Raw genomic sequence first — 24,772 nt, forward strand, 5'->3', positions numbered from 1 at the left:
CCAAACAGGTTGAGAAAGTATCAATAAATAATTTGTTATTTGCGTTGATGTACTTCAAAAGCTTGTTGCGCTATTTAAAAAAAAAAAAATATGTATAATAATGATAGATAGATAGATAGATAGATAGATAGATAGATAGATAGATAGATAGATAGATTGATAGAAAAAATAATACATAAAGAGAACAGACAAAAATAAACATAGAAAACATAAACAGAACAGGAAAAAAAAGAAAATCTTAAATCAGAGCAAAAGCATTTTAGGGGAGGTACTACTTGGAATAGTGTTCTATTTCCTGACTATGGATGGATCTGTCCAATCATCTCTTTGTATGCAAATAGACTTGTGTCCAATCTTAAATAAAAGACAAAGGGGAAGCTAGTCTTCAGTCAGGACAAACTCGCTGAGCCTGACTAACACTATACTTTATTCCACCTGTGTTTCAGTAAATAGCCTCAAAATGTCATCCGACAATAAGCAAAAATCTGATGGGATAAGTGGACTGCCTGCTCCACTCAGCAACTTGGAAATTAAATACACCAAGGTAAGAATCAATTACACTAGTACTTATGCTATATATATATTTTTTTTTTTTTTTGCATGACAGTTTTCAGATTTCTTTTAGTTTTTCAGATTTTCTTCTAGATTTTTAGTATAATACCAGTTTTATCATTGCATTTCAGTACATTGTTACGTGGCTGTTCAGAAGTTTATTATTATAATGTATGAGAAGGGAGTAAACAACTCTACACCCTTGTGAGTTTATCTAAGCCTGTCAGAAGTTGAGACATATGCAGCATGTGTTATTTTGCCATGCAGCCAAATTTTGTGAATTTTGTGTACTTTTTTTTTTCAGGCATGGAAAAGTTAACATTCTTGGTGCTGTTAAGATAGTGTGAGTGATACGTTAAGGAGAAACAACTGTTTAGAAAACATTTGCACAATTTCTCTGCACTATCCATCTGTTTTGGAATGCTTTCACTTGTATGTGGGCCAAGTAGATAGCAGAGCACAAGATTTTTTTTTCTTTTTTTTTTTTTTTTTTTTTTTACTGCTCGAAAACAAAATACTGAGTAAATATTAGGGAATGCTGAGTGTTAAATTCAGATCTTGGGTGAGGGTGACATGTTTTTTCCAGTTTCCCCATCTGTAAGTAGCAAGCAATATTCACAAATACTTGTACACTGATAAAACATTTCCATACAAAATGACTGTTGAACTTGTGTACTTTAGACTTTGCCAGATACTAATGGAATGTAGGCCTGCTGACCTTTTTGACTATGTTATATCTTTTAGAATGCAAAGTCTCAAAGTATTATGTGTCAGACTAGCACTATGTACAATAAATCTTTTTTTTCTGTGCCTCCTGTTAGGTATAGAAGTGAAGATTCTGCGAACATTTGCAGAAAACAAAATAATAATAATTTTTATCTCTCTAGTTTATTGAATTATTTAAAAATACACTTACCCAAAATATAGTTTTATTCACAAGAGCTGAACAAATAGTACTTTATGCTCTTCATAATTACGTTACATGTAGAATGTTAATTTGTGAAATGTGCATGCTTGGCAGCGCAAGTATCTCGGCTTAACCATGTTATTTCCTTGGATAAAGAGGCTATTATGAATAGCTTCTAAAAACAGTTAGTTGACATGTTTTAAACCACATGCTGCATTGTAAAGCACTGAAGTAAATGACACAGTATAATGCTTTCAGTGAATCCTGTCCTTTTCTTCAAAATATATCACTTTCCAAAGTGTGCCTGTGGCTATCAACTCTGGACTTAAATGAATAAAGTCTTCACTATAAGACTTTTTTTTTTTAAGTAGGGGCTTTAGTTAAAAAAAAAAACAAAAGTGCTATTTAATCTGCCCTTTGAATGATATTTATTCAAGTAATGAGCAATTGGATTTTTAAATAGAGAAGATGCAATGTTTTTTTGCCTGAGATTGCAGATTTGTCCAGTCTGCAGAAAATTGTGAATCACAATTTGATTCCAGACTGTAATGGCTTTCCTCAAAATAGACAGATCGATATGCAAACATTCAAGCAAATGCACCAATCACCAATTATCCTCGTGTGATTATCATTGAATGACATTTTACAGAACACCCCATACAAACGATTAGAATATCGTACAAAAAGTACTGCTTTTTAATCGATCATACGATAATCTGATCGTTAGTACACAGCTGTCATCCGAAATTTTCTAAAGGGACAAACACAAAAAAATTTTCCGGACGATACCAGATCGTAGGATTTTCATTAAAGCGTTTGAAAAAAACAATACAAATTTTCATTAAAGCGTTTGAAAAGAATAATACAAATATACTTCAACACATTACATCACTTCCGAATGTTTATTCTGTCATACGTAAATTTTTGTACTTTAGTAACGTATTCGTTTTCAATATGGAGATTAGCATCCAAAAAAAATAAAATGACGATCATTCGTCCGATAATCTCATTGTGTGTACTAGACTTTAGGGGGAGAGTTACTAAAAGTGGTGCACACAGAATCTGATGCAACTGTGCATAGTAACCAATCAGCTTCCAGGTTTCATTGTCAAGGTTTAATTGAACAAGGTTAGAAGCTAATTGGTTACTATACACAGTTGCACCAGATTCTGTGTGCACCACTTTAAGTAAATCAACCCAAATGTATAAATTAAATGTATAGGTAGAGGAGGTAATCACAAAACACAACACACAACTATGACTTTAATACTCTAAATATTTTAGAGTTTGGAATTATTAATTTGTTCAGGTTTCTGGAAAAGTACACCCCCTAAAAGTATGGTCATGTACATGCTAAAAACAAGGCAAACAAATTATTTCAAGGAAAACACTTTACTTCAATCTGTAGAATGAATGAGAAGAGCTTATACTAAACTGTAAGCATATTAAAACCAGCTATAATAAGTTAATAATTACATGATCACTTCTCAACCTTCCGGTATAATGTTTCTCCATAAATAAGTTCCTTCTTGTATCCACCTGGAGAATTCCATGGAATTTTTCATTCATAAAGATAATGCTACTTTTGGAAGTCGTTTTGATCTGATCCCTTGAAGTGTGTGAATAATTTTCAAGGTTTCAATTGATAGAGCTAGTGAAAGGTGTAGGACAAAGGTGTTCATTTACAGAGCAAGGTGTGGTAGCTGTAAGCATACAGTATCAAATGTCCTCCATCCCTTCTAGAATTTTCACGTGTGGATGCTCTCACTATTCTGATAGCTGTAGTGTCTAAGACACAGAAAAATACATTTTGTCAAGAGTAAATTCTTGTTTCCACCTGTCAAATTTTATAATAGTAAGATAAAGGAGTGTCATAATTCAAATAAAATCTTGGATTTTGTGAAGCAGCAAAGTATTAATTTATCTGCCCATGCATGAGACAATTATCATAGTTAATTTATTCATTTAGACCTAAGATGATGATCATATTTGACTTCTGCTGGTGACTGGATATTAGATTAATAGTTATAGATGCATAACTAAACTTGTTTGTGTATATGGTCGTTATTAAATGACCACTTCAAACGACTGAATTTACTAGTATAAGGTTATCTCAAGCTTTCAGTTATCACAAATTAGCCACCCAACCACTCAATAATTTTTTTTATGGACCTCTTTAGCATGTACAAACAGCATTATTTAACAACAGATGGACATGACTTGAAGTATACTGTATATAATAAGGCAAAACTATTTTTGCAAGATAGAGTATAAAATGGTGATAAATAATCCCTGTCAGTGTTTTTCTTCTGCATGTGTTCCATTGGGTGTTATCCCTTGACATCTAATCCTAAATACACAGCAGGAAGTGACAGGAAATACCTCCAAATTATTGGGAATTCCCTCTTAGACAGTTGATACTAGAACTGGGGTCCCCAATTAAAATAATTTGTTTTAGGAAATTGCTTTTCAACACATGTATCCACTCTAAAATGCATGCTACTTTTTAATATTGCTACCACATTTTCTTAATTTTCTATGCTAGATCGTAAAACTTATTAAAAGATATGTAATTATGTTCAGCCAACCTTGTGATCCATGTACCACTGTCAGACAGTACAAACATATCTTTACTCTCCAACTTCAGTAGTGCAGCTTGGTCAAGGACACCCCCAGCTTGATTGGACAGTGATGGAATAGCACCACACTAATGAGGTCAATCCTCATTAAATTAAATTCAGATATTTTACAGTTTTTGTTTATTATTTTCTCTTTAGCCAACAAAAACTCTTGTAAAGATTGAAACTTCAGAATTATCAATGTCATTTGGTAATTGTAATTGCTCCCATCTTATAAATATGGATAATATAAAAAAAGAATACATTCAGATACTAGCACTAGCTGAATTTAAAAAGAAATTTCCTGATTTTGAATTAGGAACCATTAACAGGTCATATGTTCCATGTTCCAGGTAGTTGCATGTTTGTGTTAATTGTTATTAATTGGGTCACTTATTGGTTCAGGGTCTATTTGGTTTTATCATCAACCAGGGTTTAGATGCCACCAGAGCATGATCTGCATGATGCATGTTGTCCCTGCAAGGGCATCCACTGGGTGCTCCAGTTTCCTTCCATAGTCAACTTCATAATCACTTAAAGACTTAAGTACACACTGTTAATTTTTTTTTTATACGTTCAACCCAGCAGGCTGAACGGAAAAAAACCTGACAGCTCAGGAGGAGCTGCTGTACTAACAATCCAAAGTTAGTACAGTGGTCTCCCCTGCTGTTCTTTTGTGTTCTGACAGAGGGAACACTCCAGTCACTGTGATTGGGAGCCGATCAGCAGACCTTTTTCAGTCTTGCCCCAGCTGCAGTACACATGGGCCAAATGTTGGCCGATTTCTATTGAACCAGCCAATACCGATCGACATTCGGCCTATGTGTACAGGGCTATAGCTGTAATTTGCAGTTTATTACTGCATCAGAGGAGATACATTCAACATTTTAGGAGGTTTAAAAGAATATTTGTGCATATATACTTATTGTGACTTGACTGTTTCCAGCAGCCATGGTCTTAGTGGAGGTTCATATTCCCTTTCTAAGCCCACTGTAAATTTTCTGTAAATTTCCCCATGCCAGGAGGGCATTCATTAAAGTCCTTTCGTAGCAACTGCAGCACCATCTGGATCACTTTGATCTCCAGAAAAGGCTGCACACTGCTGTGGGAGAACCTGAAGACTTGATGGTTCACCACTTTGAGTTCTGCCTGTAGCTTCAGAGGTCATTAAAAATACCCTGTCACCAGCCTACACAATTGCAGGTAAAACACAGAAAATCCAAGAACTTTAAAAGCTTACTTACAATGTTTTTCTTTTCCATAAACAGTTTTAAATCCACTTGCAATGTGCTTTGAACTTGCTAGAACAATTGACTATTCCACTTCCTGGCACAGTCCCCTCCTATACCCCTACTCTCTATATAGCTTTTTATGTAGTTGCTGGGGGAGGAGTGAAGGGGGATAGTATAGATTGTCACTTGATTGACAGATGTGAGTCTTCTGGGACTTCTGGCATCACATCCAAACCCATCAGCAGCTTTTGGATGCCTGCATGCAATTAATTAACATGCATACAATATGTTAAATGCACATATAATCTTATATAAGATTTGTTGAAATTAATAGTCTGGCAACAGGGTCCCTTTATGGCTTGTTTTAAAGTTCACTGCTTGTTAGGAATATGAAGATACTTGATTGTTTACAGACTGGCCCCAGGTTCAATTTTATTGTGCATGTCTCTGTATATTTGTAGCAGTAACTATAGTGGCGATTGTAGTGGAATCTGGCATAGCTCAGTCAAAAGCCACTTATGTTTTTCCTTTTTTTATAACGTAGAGGTGGGCATATTTATGAATAACCTCCAGATAACTTCTAGAGATAGGGAAGAAATTAAAGTGATTGTAAAGCTTTGTTTTTTTTGTTTTTTTGTTTTTTAAATAAGAAACATGTCATACTTACCTCTACTGTGCAGTTCGTTTTGCATAGAGTGGCCCGATCATCCTCTTCTGGGGTCCCCCGGCGGCGCTATCGGCTCCTCCTCGCATCGTATAACCCCCTAGGAGAAGTGCTCTGCTAGGGGGTTACCTTGCGGGCGCACTCCCGAGTCCAGCATTTGCATCCATAGATGCACAATGTAGGACTCGGCCCCGCCCCTGGTGCCTGCATCATTGGATTTGGTTGACAGCAGTGGGAGCCAATGGCTGTGCTGCTATCAATCTATCCGATCAAGAGCTGAGAACCCCGGGCAGAGAAGTAGAGCACGTTTCTGCTGAGGGAACGAAGGGGGTCAGGTGAGTAAAATGAGGGAGGGGCTAGGGGGCAGGTTACTGTCAGAAGTTTTTTCACCTTAATGCATAGGATGCGTTAAGGTGAAAAAACATGAGGGTTTACAACCCCCATCATACTGTTGCTGATTAATTACTAACATAGACAGTGGGTTGCCTCTAATCTACAAGATCTTGCTCAAAAGTACACTGAGCAAAATTATAAACACAACACTTTTGTGTTTGCCCCTATTTATCATGAGCAGAACACCTCTCCAAAGTGCCAGACGCCATCGAATGTGAGCATTTGCCCACTCAAGTCGGTTACGACGAAAAACCGCAGTCAGGTCGAGACCCCCCAGACTGAAATTGCGTAATGGACAACCGACCCAGAACCCACAGTTGATAGTATGAGAATTTCAAGGCTTTTTCTCAACACTATATCAACAGCAGGCCCAATTCTCGGAAGAAAAAGCAGACAAATTATTTCAAAATATCCCTTTACCGCAGCTTCAGCAAGCCCACACTGAGCTTATGGAAGGAGAATTTTCTGAGCCAAGAAATTGAAATCGGCTAAAAAATCCCTACACCCATCTAAGTCCCCGGGCCCAGATGAATATTATCGGAAATATCAAGAGATTATTATCCCTCACTTATGCGCCAATTTCAATGACATCCGTAGGGGTAATTGCATCCCAGATCATGAAAGTACGGCGTACATACTTGTCATACCGAAATCGGGTAGGGACTATGGAGATTGCTATAATTACCGTCCAATATCCTTGATTTACGTGAATCTAAAAATATTGTCCAAAAATCTTAACCTGTAGACTGAATTCTTTTCTTGCATATTATATACATCCTGATCAAGCAGGATTCATTCCTGGCCACCAGGCGTCCGACCAGACCAGGAGAATAATAGACATCATTTCAGCTGTCCGCTCAAATTGGGATACGTGGCATACTGTTATCCCTAGATATTTGGAAGGCCTTTGACTCCCTATCATGAGACTATCTCGTCTATGTCTTATCTAGGTACAGATTTGGTCCGAAGTTCTTGTTGACTCTAAAAGTCCTGTACAGCTCCCAACAGCATGTTTAATGATTAAAGGATACTCGTCCAATTCCTTTCCAATTCAAAGGGGGACTCACCAGGGCAGGACTGTCACCTTTATTGTTTGTACTGGCTATAGAACCGTTAGCTATCAAAATCCACCAGTGCCCAGACATAAAGGGGATAGAATGTGGGGACAGAGAACATAAATGCGCACTTTTTGCGGACGATATCCTAATTATGGTCTCCATTTCCATCACCACCCTTCCCAATCTCTATGGCATATAACAGCCCTTGTCACAGCTCTCGGGCCTCTCAATTAATCAAGCAAAATCCTGAGCACTAAATAACTCCCTACAGTATCGGATAATGAAAGCCCTCCAACTATCATATAAGTTTGTTTGGGAACCTGTAGCTCTCCCCTATCTAGGTATATGTCTAACTCCCTCCATACACGCCCTGTATTTCCAAAATTACCCTGCACTCTCAAACGCTTAAAGGCATGCTTGCTTAGCTGGCAGATCCACCCCCCATCGTGGTTCGGCAGACTACACTCTATAAAAATGAATATTCTCCCCCGAATTTTGTACCTTTTTCAACTTTGCCAATTGCTTTGGTTAGAACTGATTTATTCATTTTTCAAAAAAAGCTTTTCCAGTTTCTCTGGGGTGACAAGAGACCTAGGGTGAATAGACGCACATTACACACCCCAAAAATAAAGGGTTACCTGGGAGTCCCCGACCTGCTCAAATATTTCTATGCCACTCGACTGTCCCAGCTTATCAGGTTCCATTAATCTCAGCCACACTCATTGTGGATGCATTTAGAATCACACTCATGTTCGTATAAATAGATATTCCATGCCATGTGGATACCGGCTCAGGACCGACCTATGATTTTATGCCCCTCTCTCTCCTTATCATTTAGCATTTGGGATAGATTATCAAAATCTCATTTGTTTAAGTCCCAACATAGCCCATTGGCCCCTTTGTTGCAAAACAAAGATTTCAGCCCAGGTCTCACTCCTCATAACTTCAATTGGTCGACCAATAAAGGTCTTTTACGCATTGCAGACATTTGTGATCACAAGGGCATGTTAACTAAACAGACCCTAATAGATAAATATCAAATGCCAGATTCTGAGCAATATCGGTATATTCAATTGAAATACTATCTATGCACCCTATCTCACAATAGCAATCTGACGACTATGTCGCGCATGGATTATCTGTGTCACAAATATGATAAAACTAAAGGTCATATTTCAGAACTGTATACTATCTTAATGCATACCTCAGTCAAACAAGATTACATGGTCAAATTGGAGCAAGAACCCCAGGAAAATCTCGAACTAGAGGAGTGGCAATGGATCGCCCAAGCAGCTTCGAAATCACTTATTAACACCTCTATTATAGAGACAAACTATAGGGTCTTTTTAAGATGGTTCATGGTGCCGACCCCACTGGCTACATATGTTTTGGGAGCTTCTCCAAAGTGCTTTCGAGGCTGTGGGCAGGATGGAACGAGATACCATATATGGTGGCAATGCCCCAAGGTGCAACGATTTTGGACAAGGGTTTACAACTTTATTTTTACTCTTACCCAAATCAATCTCATTAAATCTCCTAAGCATGCCCTGTTGGGGGTTTAAAGTTGATGAGGCCTCAAAACACCAGAGAAGGCTTCTCACTTTTATATTTATTTCTGCCAGAATCATGATCTCCTGGCTCATGATAAACTAAAGGCTCTCGGCAGTCTTGAATGACAAAATAAAGGTTTTTGAAAAAGTCTGGGGTCCGTGGATCAGCTATCTGACTGGGGATCCCCGTACGGCTCCGGTCAGAGGTGCCCTCGGGCGACGTGGACCAGAGCTTGGAGTCTTCCCCTCCCCTCCCAGTCCTCCTCTCTTTTCTTTCCTTTCTTCTCCCCACTTTTCATTTAATTAATAAGGAGCTCTCTGTGTACCATCTATGTACCAATAAAAAGTACCCATTGTCTTTTCATTGATAAATGAGCATCCTGTACTGTGCAAATGTTATAACATTTAAATATCTTGCTATTGTTTTTATACCTAATGTGAAAATGGTAATAAAAACATTGCAACGAAAAAAATGCATCAAACAATATGTACAAGCATTGTATGTGAGTGTCTTACATTTCATTGTACAGAAAGTGCAAAGTCCAGAAGTTATCTAAAACAAACTAATACTGTACTCACAGTGAGGATCATTTTTTGTATTGTTACATACTCCAGAATTTAGTTGTCAACATAAATAAGAGAGTATGAAGTGATTGAAACCTAATTTGTTTCTCAAATATAATTTCCACAAAATAAAAGTATGAAAATGATAAGCCAATGGCAACACAGCTTCTAGGGGTGGTGCTGAACCACCCCTGGAAGGGTAGGGGAATTAAAGAGGATGTAAAGACTTGCATACAAATATGCATATACATTAAGAATGATGTTCCCTGTGTAAAAGTACTTTAAAAACAATAAGAACATACACAATTTACCTTTTGTTAGTAGAATTTCATTTCTGTCCTGTTCTCCTAGCCATTATTGTGTCTGTAGGGGATTATGGGCACCGGAATTTTATTTATGGCAGCAAGGGACATCAGTTCCCATGATCCTTGTCTATTCTACCTTCCTACACTTGGGCAGTGGCAGATTGGCAGCATAGTAGTGGATAATGAACCGCAACAATGTCTGGAAGCTAACCCATCAATTGCATCCTGACATACTGCTGTAATTAAGGGACTGAAAGGGAGACAAGGCAACAGAAGTTTCAATGAGAATGTGAAGTTGACATACTTATTCCAACCTCAATATTATTATTAAACAAGGTAAAACGCATTAGCCTCAACACAGAACCCAGGGGCACACTACTCACAACCTTAGTCCATTTAGAGAATGAACCATGGATCACGGGTCTCTGTATAAGTTTCTGTAACCAGCTTTCTATTCATATTCATAGTTTTCATTCTATACCATTAGACCTTATTGTGTGAATTAAGCGTTTATGAGGTACAACATTGACTGCCTTAGCAGAATCTGAAAATACTACCAAAAGTGGCATTCCTCTATCTAAATTCCTACCCACTTCCTCATGGAATGATAACAAGTTTGTCTGACAAGAGCGATCTTTCATAAATTCATGCTGTTTTTTACATATGGTACAATTATCACTAACAAATTCTTGAAAACAGTCCTTTGCCAGCACTTCAAGTATTTTACAAACAATGGATATTGACTGTTGTATAATTTCCTGGCATACATCTCAACCCTCTTTTAAATTTGGTATTACATTGCTTTGCGACAATCAGTTGATACCAATCCAGTCAGTAAGATGTCCTTAAAAATTAGAAACAGGTCTGGCTTTAACAAGCTATTTGAGGACTTGTAGGTGTAAGGCATCTGCAGATGATTTCAGTTAAAGCAACCCGACAAGTAAAAAAAGTCTTATTTAACCCTCTATTAACCTTAGTTTACCCTAATCAGCCCTAATTATTATTACAGGTACTTATATTGCACCATCACTTTACGCAGCAGTTTATATATTTTGTACTTTCATATCAGTCCCTGCCCTCAAAGAGCTTACAATCTCAGGTCCCTAACATCCATACATACAAGGGATAATTTAGACAGCATGTCTTTGGAGTGTGGGAGGAAACCAGAGTACCCTGAGGAAACCCATGCAGGCACAGGGAGAACATGCAAACTCTGTGCAGGTAGTGCCCTGGTTGAGTAATTACATGTTATTCCCCTTCGCTCTTCAACTATTATTTTTCTACTGATTTTTTTTTCTTTAGTTTGGTTTTATTAACCATTCAAATTTAAAGTTTTTTTTTTTTTTTTTATTTATTTTTTGTGTTTTGCTTAAAAAAGCAAACAAACTTAAGACCTTTCTTTATTTTATGTATTAATAACGTTGAAATGTTTTGTAACAGAATCATAATTTTATTGTCATTTTAAACAGGACAAAGTATAGAATAAAATATATACAATTTACCTACAGTAACACTAGTTTTTTTTTAAATGAACACAGATCAAAAAAGAAAAAAATGTGTCTTTTTCTAGTTTTGCTATTTTTTGGAAGGATTGCGTAAAAAGAATTTTGGCAAGAGAAGATCATGAAAAGAAAGCCTTGCGTGTCGTTAAAAATGTATATGTATTATTTTGTTATCTTAAGTAAAGACAAAGTTATTGCTGAATAAACAGGTCCATAACAGGAATGTAAATAGTGCTCTGGTTCATAGGGTATGTACAGGTGTGATTGCTGAAGTTGTTAACACATCTGCATTCCCCTTATCATTTGTGACCAACTCCCCATATTAATCTTTTATGGGGCCTGCTGTATGTGTCTTTACCTTTTTACTATTATTTTTATAAAGATTTTTTTTGTTTGTTTTATTTGTAGCAATATGTCAATTTATTTTCGTTTTCCTTTTTTGCAGCTTTTGTTGTACTGTATGTTGAAACGATGAATCCTTACCAATTCATATTGTTTTAACAGCAAGATTTTTTTTAATTCTCCTTTTACACTAAAACTGAACCACATAGGTTTGAATGTTATTTTTTTTATATTTGTTACCCATTGGAATACATTGGCAAATGCAGTTGCTTAAAAAGTCCACCAATACCGACTGTGTTCTTAAAGATTATTAGGTGTTACGAATATTTGATTACATTAAATATTATGAAGAAATTAATTGCAGCTTAGCTTGGCAAAGTTAGCCTCAAGTGCAGTTGCACTCATTTTCCCCAGAGCTTAGTGAATGTGATAAAGCTCTGCTGATTTCCATAATTCAATCTTGTTCAAGCAAAAATATTTTTGATATTGTCCTTGCATCTGATTGGGTATGCTGTACAAAGTTAAGCTTTATCACATTCACTAAGCTCTGTGTAGAAAATGAGTACAACTGCACTTACAAGGTACATCGTTTATTTGCCTCAGTAAAGCAACCACTTGGTGTTCTCGTCACATCAATATGCCTCTCTTTTATGTAGCTTAGGGTAAATGTAATTACATTATGATCACTGTTACCAGGATTGCCTCTAATTTTTACATCTGTAATATGATCTGTGTTATTTGAAATGAATAAATCCAACAGGGCAGTTTTTCTATTTGGGGCTTCCACCCTCTGACTCGTGAAATTGTCCTCCAATTAGTTCAAATAATTGAAATCCCCTGTTATAAGAATATTGCCCCGTTTCCCAGACATTTCACTCCATGAAAGGGGCTGAATCTCTTTCTAATCTAATAAGTTAGTGAGGCTACTGTTGTCATGGCTATGTTGTGTTAGCATTTACTACTTTATTATTGGTCACTCTTGATTAACAGTTTGTTTTTAAATGTTTTCTGTGTTGGACAGTAATCATGCAATCTCCCTGCCATCTAGTATGAGCCCCCCTCCTGTAACTCTTGCTCACTATATGGTATATTTTTGTTTAAACCCTTCCCACTCCTCCAGATCCTAGTTTAAAATCTCCTCCAGCCTTCTAACAATTTCCCCCCAACACAGCTGCACACTCCCCATTTAGATGCAGTTCATCCCTACCAATGAACAGACAGCCCAATTCTACAGGAACCCAAATGCTTCCTTCCTTCACCACATTCTTACTATTTCAGCTCCATAAGTTCCCAATGTCTCTATAGTGTGGCTCATGGCACAGGAAATATTAAAAATACTACCTTGGTGATCCTACTTTCAAGCTTGCTTCTCAAAAGAATTTTTTTTTTTTTTTTTGGACACTCCATTTACCTCAAACTTTGTCATTCATACCAGTGTGTACCATGGAAGCTGGGTCTTTCCCATCCTCATGCAAAAATCTGTCAACCTTATCTGTAATACATTGAACACAAGCACCCAGTGATTGGCCATCCTTGAACTGGTGACAGATTTCCTTATCTGTCCACATAATAATTGAGTCCCCTATCACCAGTATACCAGTACAGTCTCTCTATACCCAATTCCATTACCACTCTACAATTACAATAATGTTACACAGTAGATTTGTTTCAAAGCTTTAGCTTTTTCTGCTGTTCCTTGTGTTCAACTATGCCATAGTGTTACCAATGCACATAACACTGTAATTCACGTTACACAGCAAGGTTCACACAGCTCAGAATCTCCCTTGCATTTACACAACTCAGAACATTGCTTGCAATGTCATATAAATTCATGCTTCAGTTGTCAGCATGTAGTGTACAATTGGCTGATTCAAGAGTATTTTATTTTTTAATTGGTAATGAAAGATATTCTTTGGCAAGCAATCTGCTTATTTCCCAATCAGCTAGAGGCATTTTCACATATAAGCATTATTACATAGCAATATGTATCTGGTGATTTAGCAATTTGTATTTTAATCCACCCTTTATTCATACTTGTTGACAATGCAACAATCAATTATTTAGTGTGCCTCTTTCAAAATATTAGGAAGAAGTATAATGACTGTCCAACTTTTCATGACCAGAAAAAGAATGACTCTGGCTAAAGTTATAGGTACATCAATTCATAGATGCTTTACTGTGTAAATGGAAAGGGTTTAAACAATATGCTGATCTCCTCCTATGCTTATTGTAAAAGAAGAATATAGAAAGTAAAATGTATTTGCAAACCGACACAGAGATTGCAGGTTCAAAGTAATAATATAGAACTTCAATAGCTGTGTTTCAAATAAATGCTTAGCTTGAAGATAAAAAAATAAAGAATACATTTGGATGTTGAACTTATACAAAATAACTAGGAGCGGTTTCATAGTAATGGATGTTGTGGGCATCTCAATGTTTGGAAACCCTCTTCCTCCCAGCCCAGAAGTGTGCACTTCCTACCCCTTTCCTAGGAACACAAACAACAAAGCCTCCAAAGGCCAGAGGACTGACCAGTAATGGAATATATGGTGGTGACTTGCTAGCTGACAGGTTATTTGACTGGGGTGTTGGGGTTCAGTGACAGGGGTGTTACCCCTTCCCTATACTATCCAAAAAGCTTAAAAATATTTTATTTTTGGCTGGAGCTACACTTACAAAATTACTTGAAATTTACCTGTTACGACTTACAAACAGATTCAACTTAAGAACAAACCTACAGACCCTAACTTGTTTGTAACCCGGGGACCGCCTTTAAGTGCAAATAGTAGTAAACAATCTAAAGTGCTAAGTGCTCAAAAATGCATAGATTCTAAACTCCCAATGTACACTGTAGGTGCAAATAGCAATACAAGGGAATAACATCCTGTTAGATGATATCCTAAACAAGATAAAGTGCTAGTGTCATTTTCCTCTTCAGTGCAGTCACAGCTCAGGGTGCAATGGCTCCTTACCTTACCGCTGTGAGGTAACAGCGTAAGAGTAGCCAGTGGCGATCCGGATATCTGGGGTTCTGCAGTAGGTCACCCTAAGAATTTCTTGTGGATGGCAATATCATAACTCATCTATGGAGCCTGGTGCCTTGGTGGATGGTTCTCATTAGAATAATAAATCTAGTTTGCATAAGTCAGTAGCAGTGGAAATCCTCCCAGGTGGGCACATCAATGATATGGAGAAAGAGAACAGGGGACCCAGATAGTGAAGTATGTAAAACTGGGTATTTATTTAATAACAGCCAAAATTGGTACTCACATTAAAGCAGATGTGCGAAACAAAACGAGCAGTGAGCTCGCAGCCTGACGTCACATGCGGTGCCTGTCTTTTCTGACGTGTATCGTCACGATCACATTACTTCATCAGGGAATGAATACTAGCACTAGAAGTGTCCTTAAATAGGTTTAATACTGTATCAAACGAGTGGCCATTATCTTGTAGTCCTATGGTTGAAATGGTGTAGCGGCTGTTTTCTGGTAGATATTCATAACAATCTACAGCCACGGCCATTGTCTTGTAGTCTACCATTGGTAAACAAAGCAGCGGCCATTTTCCAACTGATCTTAGGATAAGGCAGCTGCCAAAAACAGTGAGAGATGCACAGTCTGAACCTGAAGTCAGGGGCGATGAGATGTGAAATTAAAATGTGAATCTAATACTACAAGCTGTTGGAATGTTAAAAAACACACACCACAGACGACTGGGTGATAACAAATGGGATATAAAAAATTAAATTGTATATTAAATATATATCCCTCTGGAATATAAACGATAGCAGACAAAGGAGTGCTGGGGACACCGGAAATTATGTCAGTAACACAATAAATCTCAAGCATGATAAATTGTCAGAAAAGTATGTAGATAATATATTAGTAGATACAAAAATTGAATATGGCTAAAGGAATATAGTATCTAATCAGTATGAATAAGGAGACAGGCAGAGATGTAAAAGGAGCTATGGGAAAGGTAAAAGAGGTATCATAGACAGGAAAGAAGGGACTGTTTAATGGTAACAAGAATAAATTATAAAATATGGACCAAGCTAACAGTGGCGGAGAGGATAAAAAATTATTAAAACTGTCTCTTGGTGGTTAAAAATCATTAATAAAACAATTGAGGTCAAATTGAATGTGCACTCCCCGAGGTGCAAAAGTATCCAATATAAAAATCCATTTGGATTCTAACTGGCTGAGGGTCCTCGCTTTATGGCTGCCCGCCAGTGTTTTTTATATGGTTCTATCCCCCAGAATCTCAGATGGGTAGGGTCTTTATTGTGGTGTATGGAAAAATGTTTGGAAAAGCTATGTTTGTCGAATCCTTTGAGAATATTCTGTACATGTTCTTTGATGCATCCTTTCAGGGGTCTTTTCGTCCGTCCTATGTATTGTAGCCCACAGCTACATTCCAAAGCATAAACTGCCCCTTCTGTGTTACAGCCTATAAAGTCTTTAACCTTATAGGTATTGCCTGTACTGGTGGATGTGAACGTAAATTTCTTTTCAACCGGACGTTTTGTTTTAGTACATGTGAAGACTTATGCTAACTTTTGACCTTATTTCTTTGCTTTTGGCACTAGCACTTTATTTTGTTTAGGATATCATCGACCTGGATACTATTACCTTGTAATACTATTTGCACCTATAGTGTACATTGGGAGTTTATTATCTATGCATTTTTGAGCACTTAGCACTTTAGATTGTTTACTACTATTTGCACTTACAGGTGGTCCCCGGGTTACAAACAAGATCGAGTCTGTAGGTTTGTTCTTAAGTTGAATCTGTTTGTAAGTCAGAACAGGTAAATTTTAAGTAATTTTGTAAGTGTAACTCCAGTCAAAAAACAATTTTTAAGCTTTTTGGATAGCATAGGGAAGGGGTAACACCCCTGTAATGTTTATTTTGCTGACTGTGCCCCTGTTCAGAAGATTTCACCTCACTTTCTGTCCCAATGACAATTGGATTTAGAAAACTGGGTTGTTGTGGAAACAAGCCTTGGTGATAAAGCATCAGTGGAGGTACCTTTTTCCCATAATAACTCTTACAGCAGTGCATTTCCATTCCTATGGGGTAGATTTCCTTTCACTTCCTGTTGTCTCCCTCCGTTTGAAAGTAGGAGTCGTTTTTAAGTCGGACGTTTGTAACTGGGGGATTGCCTGTATATTGTGTTTTTTGGAGTTTATCATTTATGATTTTGAACACTCAACACTTTATATTAGTTACTTTTACCTGTTTGCCATCACTTAGAGCACAGCACCATCTATTGATTCTATTTATTTCTCCCTTGGCTATGGATTGACCAATCTGGTGCTTGCTGCAACTGAGTGCCGTACCTTTCCTGGTCAGGTAGCATGGGAATATTCATTTTAGCTATAAAGCTAAAAATGAATAAACCATAAAACTAAAATAAATGTAAAACCATAGTAATAATGTGCTTATTTACATCCTACGAACTATAAAATGCAGTCATAGGAATGCAAAACAAAGTCCAAACAAACTCCCAGAGGAGTGCAGTCTTCTTATCTGTACAAATTTGCTTCACAGCTCCAAAGGGCATAGAGCACAAGGATAATTCATAGCTTAGAAGATTTAAATACAGTGTTTATTTGAAATCAGTGCTTTCGAGAAAAAAGGAAAATGTGTCCACTCTTTCAGCACAGTTTCCCAGTGGAAACAAACTCACCAATCCAAAATGACCACTGAAAGTTTATCTAAATCCGAAAACAAAAATGTAATACAGTATATTGCTGCTTACCATTTTTTAGATGTAATGGTATATAAGTGACTAACAAATTAACATATAAGCCTTACTCCAGCTTACACATTTTTCTCAGTTACAAAAACAGTCTTGCCTTTTTCAATAAAAGGAACTTTTATGCATGCATGACTTTTGGTGCTCTTTCACAAAACGCACCAAAATCACAGGGCATAATAGAAATCAATGACAAAGCTCAGCTAACCCTCACCAAAACCGTGGGTACACTGTGCTGCAACCAAAGAGCAAGGGTTCAATGTGAAGCTGCCCTAAAAGCTGACTATTGTAATCACCCCCGTCAGTGTTAAATGGTTTGTCTCAACCCTCTATGTACCACTTTTGCTGCACAGCTTGGCCTGTTAAAGGAAGTTGAAAAATAACAACAGGATAAACAGGTAAAAATAAGCTGTCTTAGAGGTGATACTACTTTGTCAATGCTAGTGACAGTCTCCATCATATACAGGCATGTCATTTGAAATTAAATGTTGCCTTATAGTACTTTAAACTAATGAGTAGTACTACTAAAAATCTGTAACCTTCAGCAATTCCAGCATGTACCAGCAAGCAGCTCACAACAAAGAAAGTCTACCCTCTCTTCTTTCTAACTTAATAAAATCTCTGTTTAGTAAATAATTTGACATGTTGGAGCCATAAATAAGCTATAAGTGGCAGGAGATTTCCTGTGCTGGGATTGGAGTATCTGCAAAGATCACTGCAGAATAGAGGAGATCAGCAGCACTGTCACTAAATGTCAGGTCCAATCTGGGGGTAATGGAGAGTCTTTGGTATGGGCCAAAAGGCTATACAGCACAGGGACATACTGTGTATCCTATGTCCTGATGGCTGCTGGTTATTGTGAACATTGTCTCTTCAGTGAGTCCTAATCCTCCTAACAGTAGCGAACTTCTAGTTCTGCATGAGTAACAGTGAAGGGTCATGCTTCTCATGCTTCCCTTTCTCTACACTCATCCTTTCACAAAACACCTTTCACAGAATGCAAAGTGTTCTGTGAATGGAGGAAAGGGATACTGTAATTTATCCTCCTCTTCTAGTAATTGGGCCCAAGGGTATTTAAATTGGCTGTGCACATGTGTTACCACATTCTACATGCCATTCCCAAGCTGAGCAGTTGGGGAAGGTTGGAAAGACCTGGCGACCAACTTTGTAAAAAAAAAAAAAAAAATGGCAATAAATTGTAATTGAAAAAGACTTTCGGGCATATCCGACATGGTGCCCAGAGAGCTGGTCCATAGAATAACTGAGAATCTGATGCAACTGAACATATATATAGTGTACAACTGTACAATTTTGGATAAACTATCTAATTCTGTCATGGTGAAAGTGGTCACTGGAACATGTAGAGAGAATAAATCCCTAGCAGGGACAGCAATAAAAGCCTGATGAAGGTTTTAACCAACATTTTTAAAGCTAACAACCATATACAGTCAGAAAAAGAAAAAAAAGGGCCTTATATATTCTTTAAGTACAAAAGCACCAGTTCATAAGACATATATTTTCAAATTTAATGTCAATGAACAACTTGTGTTGCAAAATACTTTACTGATGTTAGTGGTGGGGGAGGAATATTAATGTTACTTGTTGAGTGACATTACATGCATACCAGAAACATTCCTTGTACAAAAAGGTTATTTCATACATGTGCTGAAGAACTGGCATCAGTTAAAGTGTACCTGTGGGCATGATAATGTTATAAAACTGCCATACACAAGCCACAGCAAGCATTCCCAAGTGCCTGTACCATAGTTGCCAACATTGTAAATAAAAAATGTGGGACACTTTTGTGGCTGTAAGCGGAGCCGTACAATAATTAGGGGGTGGGGTATTCGTTTGTAGGCGTGGCTTAGGAAAAATATACAAGTGCGGCGCGCGAAGCGCCCCACGGCGAAAAATGGGTGTGGTTTACGTGTCATAGTGGCCGTGGCTTAAATGGGCGTGGCTCAAGAGGGTATGGTTAGAGTCTGAGATGAATGAGGGATGGGAGGGAAAGGGGGAAAGGGGGAGAGGGGGAGAGGGGGAGAGGGGAATGACGGGACAGCAGCCCCAGATCCTACACAATAAAAATATGTGTATTCTAGAAAGTTTAACAATCAGCAGATAAAGATACTCCAAACACCTGGTGTTAGCACTTCAATCATCCCGGCACCATGGTTGTTATGGTGTCAGGATGATTGAAGTGCATTATTTCTATTATTACATTGTAATATAAAATGAAATAATTCAACTCACCATACTGCAGAATCAGTGGGATCCCTGAGCGTGTCACTAGCCACGTCGCCTGCCACTAGCCATCCGTCCTTGCATCAGGTGCCCCCAGCAGAGTCCGTCCTTGCATCAGGTGTCCCCAGCGGAGCCCCCCTTACATCAGCTGTCCCCAGTGGAGCCCCCCTCCCACCAGGAGTCCCCAGCGGAGCCCCCCCTCACACCAGGAGTCCCCAGCGGAGCCCCCCTCACACCAGGTGCCCCCAGCGGAGCCCCCCTTACATCAGGTGTCCCCAGCGGAGCCCCCCTCACATCAGGTGCCCCCAGAGGAGCCCCCCTTACATCAGGTGCCCCCAGCAGAGCCCCCCTTACATCAGGTGTCCCCAGCAGAGCCCCCCTCACATCAGGTGCCCCCAGCGGAGCCCCCCTTACATCAGGTGTCCCCGGCAGAGCCCCCCTCACATCAGGTGTCCCCGGCGGAGCTCCCCCCTCACATCAGGTGTCCCCGGCAGAGCCCCCCCTCACATCAGGTGTCCCTGGCATAACCCCCCTCACATCAGGTGTCCCCGGCGGAGCCCCCCCTCACATCAGGTGTCCCCAGTGGAGCCCCCCCTCACATCAGGTATCCCCAGTGGAGCCCCCCTTACATCAGGTGTGTCCCCAGTGGAGCCCCCCCTCACATCAGGTGTCCCCAGTGGAGCCCCCCTTACATCAGGTGTGTCCCCAATGGAGCCCCCCTCACATCAGGTGTCCCCAGTGGAGCCCCCCTCACATCAGGTGTCCCCAGTGGAGCTCCCCTTACATCAGGTGTGTCCACAGTGGAGCCCCCCTTACAAATTCCCACAGCGGTGCGGTGTGCCCCCCCTCCCCTACCTCAGAGGTGCCCTAGTGTGTCCGCCGGTGTCTTGTCGAATACCACATGGCTAGAACCCCCGCCCCTTTCCATAACAGACTGGCAGTGGGGCGGGGTAGGCAGGGCGAGGCGGAGCAGGGCGGAGGGTGGGCGGCGACGGAGGAGCTCCATCTAGCCCCCCCAGCCATCTTCCTGAGCTTCTTTAAGATGGCGGCCAGCGGAGACAATGTCTCTGCCGGCCGCAGACCTCTATCGGCGGCGGCGAAAATCGAGAACCGCATTTCTCGGTACATTTCCCAGGACACCAAAAATTCGGGAATGGAATGTAAGTCCCGGGAATTCCGGGACAGTTGGCAACTATGCTGTACATTGGCCCTATTTTTTCTATGCAGCACTTTAAGAGCCAAGAAACCTACTGCACTACGTAATGCAAACAGCAACCAACTTCCATGGTTGTGGTCTCTTACCTGCCTCCACCCACATTTTCACAATTCATCATTGGTTAGTGAGATTCCCTATTGCAGTGATGAATCAATAGTGAGTCACAAATAGTGGCACAAACCCACTACAACAAGTGGAAGTTTTCTAGTTTTATGACCAAACATTTGCTTTAATTCCCTGCTGCAGCAAGTACAGATGATACGTGAAGCAAAGCTGTAAATGTATTTTTTACAGATATCACCAGCTAACACTGTCCTATAGAAAGCCACATTTGAGTAACTCATACTCAACCTTTTAACGCACAGAGGTTGATTTACGAAAGGCAAATCCACTTTGCACTTAAAGTGCACTGCAGGTGCAGTCGCTTTAGGTCTGAGAGGAAGATCTGAAATGAGGGGAAGCTCTGCTGATTTTATCATCCAATCATGTGCAAGCTAAAATGCTGCTTTTTATTTTCCTTGTATGTCCCCCTCAGATCTACAGCGACTGTACTTCCAAATGCACTTGTAGTGCAAAATGGATTTGCCTTTAGTAAATCAACCCCACAGTATCACAAACCTCAGTTGCATGAAAGAACACATTGATGCTATTACAAAAAGCATGCTAATAATTTTATAATTTTATATTTGATTCTGTGGTCCTTGAGGGCAAGTTTGAAAACAATTTCAGTACACTAAAGTGTATTTGTATATCTTTGTAATTTTTTCATACTTATCCACTTAATATATTTATTAATTGATAGCAGCGCATAGAAATATATAGAAAATAAAAAAAATGACATATTTTAGATATCATATAATGTTGAGATAAGTATATAGTCAAACTCAGTGGTGGCCTGTGCATTGTGGGCACACGGGCGCCACCTCCCCAGCACACCTACACCGCCCTCCCTATCCATGTGCCTGGCCCCTTTCAGGATGCCAGACACATGGATTCCTATGGCGGGACGGGCGGGGGTGTGTTTTTTGAAGCACCTGATTTGAGCCAAATAGGCTTCAAAAAAGTGTGGGCTCGGGGCTCTCCAATCCCATCCAATTGTGTCACCATAGCGAATGAATTTTCACTGTTTTCATACTACAGTGCCTCCCGCCAATCATGAGGCAGGTCAGTGAGACCTGTTTTCCGATTGGCCAAAGTGGCAGGAGATCCTATTGGATGCCTAGCATTGTGGAAGAGGAGACACTGGAGCTGGACCCGCCGCTGCCACTGCCCGGAGGACACAGCTGACAGTGCAGCGAGTCCCGTAGCTGCCCCTGGTGCGGGGGGCTGCATCAGTGTCGTGATGCCGAGTCACTCACAGGGGGAGTAGTGCTGGTTGTTTGCCGCACCCCAGAAGAAAAGCCCACCAGACACCACTGGTCAAACTGGAAATTAGATAGCCCATCTGTTATTGAGTTTCAGCTGTCATGGAATGTAAAAACACCCAGTACTGTGCTGAATGTGAGAAAGCTATCTCTAGTGTTATAAAATTAAATACAGTATTTTCCAATTTTAGGTTCACTTGAAACAATAGGGTTGTAAACCCTAAGGGATTTTTGTGATTTCTGCCTAAATGGCTTCTAAAATGTAATATGATCTTACATTAAAATCATGCTACACTTAAAGCAGACCTGAACTCAAAAAGCGAGGATTTGCTAGATACAGTATATCGAACAAATATAAATGTTAGTTGTGACTAAGCAGTATCATGAAAAATGAACTCTGGAAATTTTCCTGAAAAATAGAGGGCCAATCCCTGGTATGTGAGAGTACCTAGGCCTGTATCTGAAGCCTATGTATATCTGCAGTGTGAGATCTTATAAATCACAAAAAATAGAAAACACTACAAAGGGACTTATACCTTCAATAGTAAATACAGACAAATTATAAAATATCATTAATTTTTAATGTGTACAAAAATATAAAATCATATTTATTACAAATATATTCTAAAAAGTAATTAATCACATATGTACAAGGTCAGTGAATGATACCAACACCGCATCTCAAAAACATCCCATGTAGCACGTTGACAGAGTTAGCTGAAATAGGCTCAGGGTAAACGTGTTTCGTGGGGTACCCCACTTCCTCAGGACCTCTCAGACCTCTTTCATATCCACATATGACAAATTTACAATTTAAAAATAAGAACAAACCAATGACAACAATAATATTGTGTAAAGGGTACCAGCTCAGCATAGTGCATGGATGGGGAGCGAGGAATAAACAGAAATCTATTATCTTAATAAATTATTTTTTATATATATATCTTATTACCTCGAGATCTTATGCACTATTTGTGACTGCTAAACTCTGCAAAATTTGGAGTGAGAGTTGGTGATCTCACTACTATGCTACTTACTGTTCTCCTCGCTGGAGGCTTTGACATGTGGAAGCAAAGCCTTAGCTCTACCAAGATGGTCACCTCTGCACAGTGACAGAGTGCAGAATAAGGCATTAGAAGTCAGTAATAGTAAACATGAGGAAAAAATTAATTGCAGGAAGACTACAGGCAATACAAATTACAATATTTGTCAGGTTTTTAAGGATTTCTTTGTCCCTATTGAGATCTTTCCCCACAACCTGTCCTGGTGACAACCTGTGCTTTGGAGTGAGGCAGGGTGTCATTTAAACAGAAAATAGGAAGATATCTTCAGTAGCAGGACAAACAGCAGTTGGAATAAAAAGTAAACTTATTCACAGCGGGGACATGCAGTGAGGTCAGTGGCTGGTGAGCCACTGGCTAGTATCAGAGCCAGATACACACAGGTTACATACACTGTGATCGTTAGAGCGAGAGCAATAATTCTAGCACTAGACCTCCTCTCTAACTCTAAACATATAACCTGTAAAATTTTGTGGTCTCTGTGACCCCAGGTCGCCGAGCTATGACCTTTTTTTTTATATCATTATTATTATTTTCTTTATGTTCATGGCAGGTGAGGCTCTACCTCACCTGCCTCCCCTTACTGCATGTCCTTGATTCACAGTATCCTGTATATATGGTTCTATTTGCAAGCTAGCTTTGTCTATATTAAGGAGAAGTTTTAGTACAGTGTGAGTCTCCATTTATTACTGATAGAAACTATGTGAAACATAATACTTAAATCAACTTTGCTGCTTGGCCATAATCTTAAACAAACTATTTCTATAGCTGTTGATTAAAACTTTGCAGCCATTAATGGTTATTTTGCTTCTTTCCTGTATTCAAAACGGTACCTTACGCAACCCTGATGTGTTTTTCATTAAATGTTTGAAGATTGCTCTGATTATTGTTGTGTGTATTAACTATCTGTCATCTTTAGAAGCTGAACAACTATTGTCCTAAAGTTCCTTAAAATCGCTTTTGATCATTCCAATGTGCCCTCATCAAATTATAGTTGTGAAGAGGTATATCCCACATTTGAATTGATTTACACACCTGCCCTATTAATTGTCATAACTCATGCCTAGTACCCTCTTTTTAAAATGACATGATAATAAAACTACTTAATAAGTATAACCCCAGATATTCACCTGAAAACACACTAATTCAAGTACACCCCATTAATGTGAATCTTAGGTAAGTAGTTTTTTTACAGTAAATTTTCAAATATGTGATTTTTGTGCTTACCTGTAAAATCTAATTCTTGGAGTACAACATGGGACACAGATCAGGCTATAAACATTCCTGTGTGCCTGTGCTGTTTATTCTTTCAGTCTGGTAATAAGACAATAATCATTATCCTGTTGGGGAGTGCGGCCACTTTCTTCTTTCTTATAAATTATGACTACCTGGGATGTCCCAAACCAATACACATGAGGGGAAGGAGACACAGTAGCCACCATC

At 39.0% G+C, this 24,772-nt stretch overlaps 1 protein-coding gene across 1 annotated transcript in view; it reads left to right on the forward strand.

The window, feature by feature from the left end:
* The first annotated feature begins 368 nt into the window (after positions 1-368).
* The window catches only part of ALDH1A1 (aldehyde dehydrogenase 1 family member A1), a 93,474-nt gene continuing 69,070 nt past the window's right edge, over positions 369-24,772 (forward strand). Inside the window, exon 1 of the mRNA XM_073634396.1 lies at positions 369-544. Coding sequence (XP_073490497.1) covers positions 461-544 — 84 coding nt within the window. The 5' untranslated portion in view covers positions 369-460. The remainder of the gene's footprint in view (positions 545-24,772) is intronic.

This window comes from Aquarana catesbeiana, linkage group LG01 (genome assembly GCF_042186555.1).
Source record: "Aquarana catesbeiana isolate 2022-GZ linkage group LG01, ASM4218655v1, whole genome shotgun sequence".
Taxonomy (NCBI): domain Eukaryota; kingdom Metazoa; phylum Chordata; class Amphibia; order Anura; family Ranidae; genus Aquarana; species Aquarana catesbeiana.